This window comes from Opisthorchis viverrini (assembly GCF_000715545.1).
Source record: "Opisthorchis viverrini unplaced genomic scaffold opera_v5_1017, whole genome shotgun sequence".
Lineage (NCBI taxonomy): Eukaryota > Metazoa > Platyhelminthes > Trematoda > Opisthorchiida > Opisthorchiidae > Opisthorchis > Opisthorchis viverrini.
The window spans coordinates 1-8840 of NW_008752830.1; the positions used below are offsets into that span (position 1 = coordinate 1).

General features: G+C 41.6%; 1 protein-coding gene across 1 annotated transcript; it reads right to left on the reverse strand.

Moving 5' to 3' along the window:
* Positions 1-241: 241 nt before the first annotated feature.
* Positions 242-8670, reverse strand: T265_15798 (hypothetical protein; the record flags this gene model as incomplete). Its single annotated transcript, XM_009179153.1, has 5 exons — positions 242-459; positions 856-960; positions 2684-3035; positions 8204-8553; positions 8601-8670. Coding segments are annotated over 5 exons (1095 nt in total), but the record flags the coding sequence as incomplete, so codon positions are not given.
* Positions 8671-8840: the final 170 nt, after the last annotated feature.

Below are 8840 nucleotides of genomic sequence, written 5' to 3' on the forward strand. Positions count from 1 at the left end.
GCCACCCCACTTGAAGGTGGTCTAAAGTACTGATGGGCTGTCGGAAATCTTTTCATAACTTTATATGTAGGGTTGCTTCAAGTATGAGCTGCCTATGGCTGGTTGGACAAGTGTCTGTTTTGCACATCTGTTTGCGAGTTTTAAGAAGAATGCATTGTTTGGGCATTGTTACGACCTGCAAAAGTTTACTCCGTGTATGTTTTGTCACATTATAAGAGGTTGATGTGCAAGCACTTACAAAGTCCTTAATCGTTTTGTCCACACCACCCATTCGCGCAACGAGCTTGAGGAACAGTTCACGACCGTCACCGAGGCAGATGGCATAATGCATTGGAGTACGACCCAAACAGTCTTGGTTGTTTGCCAGTGAGGGGCACATGTCTATCAACTGCAGCGCTAGCTTGTTTTGACGGTGAATCACAGCAAGGTGCAAAAGAGACCGTCCACGCCAATCCACGCCTAGAGTGAAGGCAGAATGTGGATGTGTAAATTGCGGAGGGTTTGAGTGGTTGATGACTTGGAAAGAACATTTCATGATATTGAAATTTCTAGTTTGAAATGTCTGTTATGGCAACCTCCATACAGGTTAGAAGATTCTTCATAGATAGTTGTCCAAAATGTTCCTAGCCGGTTGTACTCTTCACTTAGTTCGTCAATTTCTCCTTCGAATCTTGCAGTGTGCGTATATTTAGCAAGATGCTATCAACAATATACTTTATTTCCCCACTGTAGCAGTCACACAAGCAAATGCAATACAGTTATGGGACAAATCCTACTCTAAAGACATTCATTGCTTTGAGCATTCTTACTGACTCTTGTTTAATTGTTGGCTACTTTAATTTTGATGAGGCTCACTCAACCCTGCACTGACGATGTCACCTCGATTGGTGATGAAACATTTGCAGTCCAACTGCCAAGCTCGGCGAACAGACCAACAACCAAACAGCGCACCCGAGCTACCTACATTGATGAGGCTTAGAATAGCTTGTCAGTGATGAAGTCAGGTTATCCTGCAAAATATTTTTACGTTCGTGCAAAGACTTTGATTTAAACGTTCAAACGAACTGGTTCATCCAAACTTCAAAGTCGACGGAAACCAGTAAAACATTTTGTGGTGCGTTAGATAAAATGGCACATTTTCTCATCCGTCAACGCAATATGTGCCATGCATGCAGCGGGTAGATAAGCGTGCAGATCAATATTAGAAATTGAATCGGAAAAGTACACCGCATAAAACTGATCACGTGGATGTTGGTAGTCACATCACGCTGCTAGAGCAAATTTGAGAACAAACGTCTGACCTTTTGCTTTTATTGAGGGTTCAATGATGAACATCCTGTCAAAGTTATCTGAGAATATAATTAAATGAACACCCATACAATCCGACTTTCAGGTGGGGTAAAATATTACGTACAAGATGGCCTGAACTTGTGAATGGCTGAATATTTTGTTTGAACTGTCATTACTTAATGCAATTCAGCTGTAACATCCTTTCGGTGCCTAACGACTATACCACCAGAAGGGAGCACGATGGCTGGGATACTGCCAGGTTTCCCAAGTCTAGACAGGGTGAGTGGAGAGGCAGAACCATGGACCTTTACAGTAAATTCCGCTCTAACCCCCTGAGCTTCTCGCTACCCAATTCAGGTAGAGGGTCTCATATCTACCCAACAGTTGACTGTTTTGGCAAACACCTAAGAACACTCAGACACAGGTATTCGCGTGGTTATTGAGCCTCGTCAGTTAAAAGGTTTGTGAGAATTGTGAGATCTCAGCAGATTTAAGTTCCTCGTCTTACATTTGATGGCCTAAGCAACCAAGCCTACAAAGGAATAATGCTGAGTAGCCCAATCAATGCTTTCTAGATTACGTCAGCAAACAAAGTAACCAATTAACTGAATCTGCGTTTGCTTGTGGTAACACGTCTTGAAAATCTTATGAAGTTTATGTTAGGAAAACCCACGAGCCAATCTTTCTCGAAACAAGCCCATTTAAGAAGAGACCATTATAAACAAAAAAGGCACAACAATGTTCTTTCGTCAGACACAATTCAACGAGCGCTCTGGTCCCTAGAGTGTTCTGTTCATTCTTTTGGGGGACTGAACAGTTTGAAAAGGATTTTTTGAGATGTAGCCGGCAATCTGAACAAAAGCTATCAATATTGTGTCTTGTCCTACCCTTTTTTGGCAGGGCGCAGGTTTGTGGCCAGGCAGAGTTGAGTCTCCTTACAAAAGTCTCGCGGTGAGACAGTAATATTTTTCAATGTCTAACTCAAATTTGGTAATTTTTCACTGGAGATGAAAGATACACGGTGTTTTCTAACCATATAATCAAGTAGAGGTGTCTTGCACATGTTGAGGACGAAGCATTTTTCACGGCGATCGTATGATATTCCCCTTATGGGATTACATAGAAAATAAAATAAATTACATCGCTTGTTTATTTTCTGAGAGTGGTTCTTAAATACCCTAATGCGCCATTCGTTTCTGTTGGTTAGATAGCACTATGGGCACGAGGTTGTCTAATAAGCCACTCAACAGAAGTCCAGAAAAGGTTAGCGGTAAGTGATCTTAAAGTCATCGTTTTGGAAAAGATTTTAAGGTGTTCTAATGCTTTTCCGACCTCTTTCCATTTTCCGCCTGTTTGTACAAGCCGAAAACACGTGGCAAACAGAAAAACTCACACCACAGTAGACACCACTCATTCACTAAACTGGCAAACTGTAATTCGTCTCCAGCTACAACGGCTTCCTGCAGAGCGTTCATGGCTTCTTGGTACTTTGGTGCTCTACTCAACAGTTTCGCCAGCTCGACGTGTTGATGCAGTTTAGCCAGTTGCAGAGAGGTGCGTGGATGCGGAAATCTCAAAAGGGCGTTTTGAATAGGTTCATAACCTTGAATGATGAGCTCTTCAATCAGGTGCAGTTGGTTGAAGCGGCATAGCCGAACAACGTGTCGATCGATGATTTCCACAAGAGATAGAGGTTCCTGCGTGTCACGGTCAATGATTTCATGCAGTGCATTCATATTTGGAGGCTGTGGACAATATAAGAGCATAAACAGTAAAGTAAGATGTATCACGGTCTACCATAGCATGTTTTTTGGCATCCTGTTAGTCGGAGCCCAGGCGAACAAGTGCTTGATTGAATGTTTGGAAGATGTTTGTGATAAGCCTAGTAAATCTAAGATGGATTCACTGAAAGTAGGCCTTCAGCTGTTTTACTGTAGTGTTTTAATATCACCGGAGGGAAATTTCGGCTAATACTACCCTCTTGCTTCCATCGCAGGTAATTTGTCTTATAAACGAAATGTTTAGGAGACTCACTGAAAGTTATCATAAGTGCGGAAGAAATAAGTTTTGTATAACAACCGGGTGACATCACTGTATTCGGTCAACTATTCTGATGTGCTTTACTATTAATAAAAGCCGGAAATCTGAATAAATATGTGGCTTGAAAAAACTAGATAGTAGTGATGTTCTCAGGATCCTAGGGCGTTTTCTCCCAACAACTCTAGACAGTACGTCTCCAGTTGCATCCCAGACAAAGGAGGCCTCTTGTTTGGCGATAACTGGTTCCATTCCCTTAAACTATTCAACAGTCTGTTCGTATTCTCTGTCAGCATTATTTTGGCGGTTGTCTCTTCAGGACGGTTTGGGCACATTTAGACACATAATGACATGCGTGGTTTCTTTTGCACGAGAAATCTAAGCGGTTTCACGTTCTTGTCCCCACCATCTAATTTGGCCTGCTCGTTAAGCTATGCAGCTAGCAGGACCATTGTTACACGCAACCTAGTAATAAGAGTCACGGGTAATCACTGGGAATCAGCTGAGAAGTACTGTATGACAAGCTAAGTGAAGTTTGGTTCTTCATCCTATGCAAGCTCTAGACGTGTAACAAAACGACGTTCAGGTAGCCAACATCTAGCAACTGTTTTGACTTCCAGAACAACCAAATCAGTCACCCGTGACGCCTCACTGTGAGGAGACGAAGGAGAATAAGACAAACAACAATGTTCACAAACAAATCCCCTCTGCTGATCAACCAAAGTTGTAAGGACTAATACGACTGCCCACTAAAAGTTATGAGGGCCAGCAATACTAGTTCCGGTCGCTTTATGCGTGATGGGGCGCAACTGTTTCGGTTACGGAATTTAGCCAACAGTTGGCCACGCGTGATCAAGCTATTGTCATCAAAATTAACTCCTGCGCATAAAACCCATAAGCGAAATATCAATGGCAGACAACCGAAAGTTTCAAGTTTGAGGCCTTCCCTCATTTCGGTCCTTTTTGTTACGGTTTTCTAAAAAGATCTTTTCGTAAACAGATAAATCCCTATTCACTTAACGTTCAGGCAGTCGAAAATTACGGGGTTAAACCTGGTACCATGTTTGAGCGAGTGGTTAAGAAATTTTCTCTTCCTGGTTGATAGAAGTGCGGCTTGCAGCCCACGTTTGAAAATCCGTTCGCAAGATTTCACAGAGATATCACATTTTACGTGATTGGATTGTCGAGTCCAAGATTCAGGGGATCCACGTTCAGTTTGGGCGATTGTTGCACTAAACCTCTCAAGGTACCTAGACGTCTGATGGACCGTGAAATCCGCACACGGTGCTTGAAAACATCATCTGGGATTTCACCGGCCAGAATTGAGGCGGATCACATAGCGAGAGTAATGCAAGACGGAAGCTACCTTGGCCACCCAGTTGTCAACCACAGTCTTTCTTAGGATTCCCCTCACCCTGGCGCTATGTGAACTTTGGTTACCTATCCCAATCTCAGTTAAAAGTACGGAACCTACTGTAAAGTCCGGACATTATACCTGGTTTTATCTTGCTCACAGCTCCTCAAATCTGCTTGTATTTTGTTCGGTTGTGTCAAACTGTAGTTAGACTTTATTCAGCCTTGTCTTTTCGCAACGATAAATCAGTTGTATCTGTTTAATTAGAAAGGGTAGAAGCACTTTAACAGGGAAGCAGATCTTAGATGGACGGAGACATTTCCAAAGAGGCCTTTTGAGTGGCTTCCCCTGGAGGGTTACTCCTTCTACTCAGGCTTTAAGTTGGCGGCAGAATTCAGAAGACCAAAATGATAAATAAATTCAGTGAAGATAGTGCCCAGCATATGAAGGAACAACTGCGTAAACAACGTGAACCACGTGAGGAGGCTTTGTGAACTATACCTTGAAATAGCTATAGCTTATTGAAATCTAGGACATCGTGCTGTTTTTGAATCAAAAGGCCTGCTGTACCATGAAACCTAACTTTCGCAGTTGTCAACTGGAGAAGCGACGAAGGCATTCGCCAGAGGAAATGTACACTGAATTTGCAATGAGTATCGCAGATTTGGGTAATCTACTTTGGGACAAATTAAAGGGAGCCGTTATTATGATGATTCGTCGCTCATTTTAGCCGTCAGTCGTTGCCTCATTTCTACCCTATTGAAGAAATATTTCACCATGAATTTCGTAAATTTTATCAGTTTCATTTAAAGGCGTGGTAACTTCCTATCTGCAAATAATTAGGTTAGGTTTCCAACAAAGCGATTTTATCAGTTCATTTACGTTACACTTGTTATTTTCTCCAGTGGTCCCCCTGTGGTACCAAACAGAAACGATACCTTATTATACCGATTGGGGCGTATTTTGACCATTACAACCCTTTAATTTGTTGGCAGTAGCCTCCGTTTTATCAGCTTAATTTTTGACAATTAAAACTCATTTTTATATTAAGTTCTTGTAATTCATTCAGATACGGTTTGACCACTCACATTTTGTGTTATCCCCCCCCTCCTTTGGGCTATTTAGTTGTCCATTACCACAATACTTAACAATGACAAGATGAATGAGTGGATTTTTTCGGACGGAGCAAATTAATATTTGTTCATAACTCAATACCTAATCCTCTTGCGGGAAATGAGCAAATGCAATCAAAGCACGTTTTTCGGGTTTTGTGCCTTATATTTTGTGCAGAAATCTAAACTAATCACACTTTCACTAAACATGAGAAAGGTGACAATTCGAANGGTGCTTGAAAACATCATCTGGGATTTCATCGGCCAGAATTGAGACGGATCACATAGCGAGAGTAATGCAAAACGGAAGCTACCTTGGCCACCCAGTTGTCGACCACAGTCTTTCATAGGATTCCCCTCGCCCTGGCGCTATGTGAATTTGGTTACCTATCCCATTCTCAGTTAAAAGTGCGGAACCTACTGTAAAGGGTCCGGACATTATACCTGGTTTCATCTTGCTCACAGCTCCTCAAATCTGCTTGTATTTTGTTCGGTTGTGTCAAACTGTAGTTAGACTTTATTCAGCCTTGTCTTTTTGCAACGGTAAATCAGTTTAATCTGTTTAATTAGAAAGGGCAGAAGCACTTTAACAGGGAAGCAGATCTTAGATGGACGGAGACATTTCCAAGGAGGCCTTTTGAGTGGCTTTCCCTGGAAGTTGATTCCTTCTACTCAGGCTTCAAGTTGGCGGAAGAATTCAGAAGACCAAAAGGATAAATAAATTCAGTGTAGATAGTGCCCAGCATATGAAGGAACAACTGCGTAAACAACGTGAAGCACGTGAGGAGGCTTTGTGAACTATAGCTTGAAATAGCAATAGCTTATTGAAATCTAGGATATCGTGCTGTTTTTGAATCAAAATGCCTGCTGTACCATGAAACCTAATTTCGCAGTTGTCAACTGGGGAAGCGACGAAGGCATTTGCCAGAGGAAATGTACATTGAATTTGCAATGAGTATCGCGGATTTGGGTAATCTACTTTGGAACAAATTAANTAGCCGTCAGTCGTTGCCTCATTTCTACCCTATTGAAGAAATATTTCACCATGAATTTCGTAAATTTTATCAGTTTCATTTAAAGGCGTGGTAACTTCCTATCTGCAAATAATTAGGTTAGGTTTCCAACAAAGCGATTTTATCAGTTCATTTACGTTACACTTGTTATTTTCTCCAGTGGTCCCCCTGTGGTACCAAACAGAAACGATACCTTATTATACCGATTGGGGCGTATTTTGACCATTACAACCCTTTAATTTGTTGGCAGTAGCCTCCGTTTTATCAGCTTAATTTTTGACAATGAAAACGTAGTTTTATATTAGGTTCTTGTAATTCATGCAGATACGAGTTTGACCACATCACATTTTGTGTTATCCCCCCCCTCCTTTGGGCTATTTAGTTGTCCATTACCACAATACTTAACAATGACAAGATGAATGAGTGGATTTTTTCGGACGGAGCAAATTAATATTTGTTCATAACTCAATACCTAATCCTCTTGCGGGAAATGAGCAAATGCAATCAAAGCACGTTTTTCGGGTTTCGTGCCTTATATTTTGTGCAGAAATCTAAACTAATCACACTTTCACTAAACATGAGAAAGGTGACAATTCGAATCCGAAGAGGGAGCTGAATTTGAGTGACTGAGACCAAAATTTAGGTGTCTATAGCATTTACTGCATCCTCCTAGACTGCATCTTTTCATTTAATATTTTAAATATCAGTAGGTAAGCTCAATTTCCTGCACAAACCACGCCGACATTACTGACTGAAAGGATTCCACATTTCAGACCCCTAGTATCCGCAATGCAACTAATTTAACCAAGTTCAGCTGTCATCGAAAGTTTTTTGTAAAACCCAACTAACTTGCGTGCCACTTTTTACCACAAGAATCTATGGAAGTAAAGCACTAAGGTGGTGAAAATCTTACGCCGATAAACAGGATATCCGAAGTGGATAGTTATGGATAGATAGTGAATTGTTATTTGGGCTAATGACTAGGAAGAGTAAATCAGTCCTCTCAGAGCATCTGTAACTCAACCCAGCAATCAAAACGAACACTGATGACGTTCACTGATTCGAGATGAGCCGTGACTTTTCAAACATGAGAGACGAGTGCATGGATAAGATATTTCTATGCACCCAAAACGCAAACGAATCGGTATTTCAGTTGGGACAATGAAGATAAATAGTTCTATTGATGCATAACCCGTTACCCAAAAAAGTACATTTCGCTTTGCTGACAAGCCTAATACAAAAATTCATTGTAGTGCAAAACCTTGTAAGTTATTTTGTAGCTATATAACAGCTGCAAGCACTGCTCAATTTACAGAGAATTTTGTCAGTTAGAATCATACAAATACCTTCGCGCAGTTGTACACCGGCATCAAGGATAGTTACGATGATGTGCATACCTCTTCAGCTGGTTCTCTGTATGTGACCTTGACCTGGCAGCCTCCCGACTCGTCTCCGATCTGATCAGACGCGCCATTAGCCAGATCGCGAGCAGTCCGACCCCAAGAATCACGGAGCCCCAGCTTGATGCCACGATTCAGTAAGGTGAGGACAATCAAACTGACCCACAGACGCCCGTTTCTGTCCCCTTTGTGTAACTGGTGGAATATATTCACCGCATGATGCAGCATAGTGGATCCATTAATATCTCGAAGATCGATAGGACCATGCTTTGCCACTTCCATGGTGGTTTCCAAGTTGATAAAGTCGTTAAATGCCCAGAAAACAAGTGGTCCATGCGAATTTGGAGCTATCGTGAGAAACACATTAAAAAAGCTTTTAGTTTTAAAAACTAACTGTGGTAGGCAGACCGAGGCAGCCGTTTGCAAACTAGTGGGAAGAAAACGTTACAGGCTGCAACAGCACTCTCTATAAATGAAAGACAAAAGTGAGATTCAGCTGGATTTCAATTGCGCCCCTCGCAAAACAGAATTTGTTCTCAACTGAGTATATTTCGCACAGTACGTGCAATTTGGGTTCAATTAAAAAACATAAGTTTGATGGAGCTTCAGGCACTGCGCCTACCTGGTGAGCCCC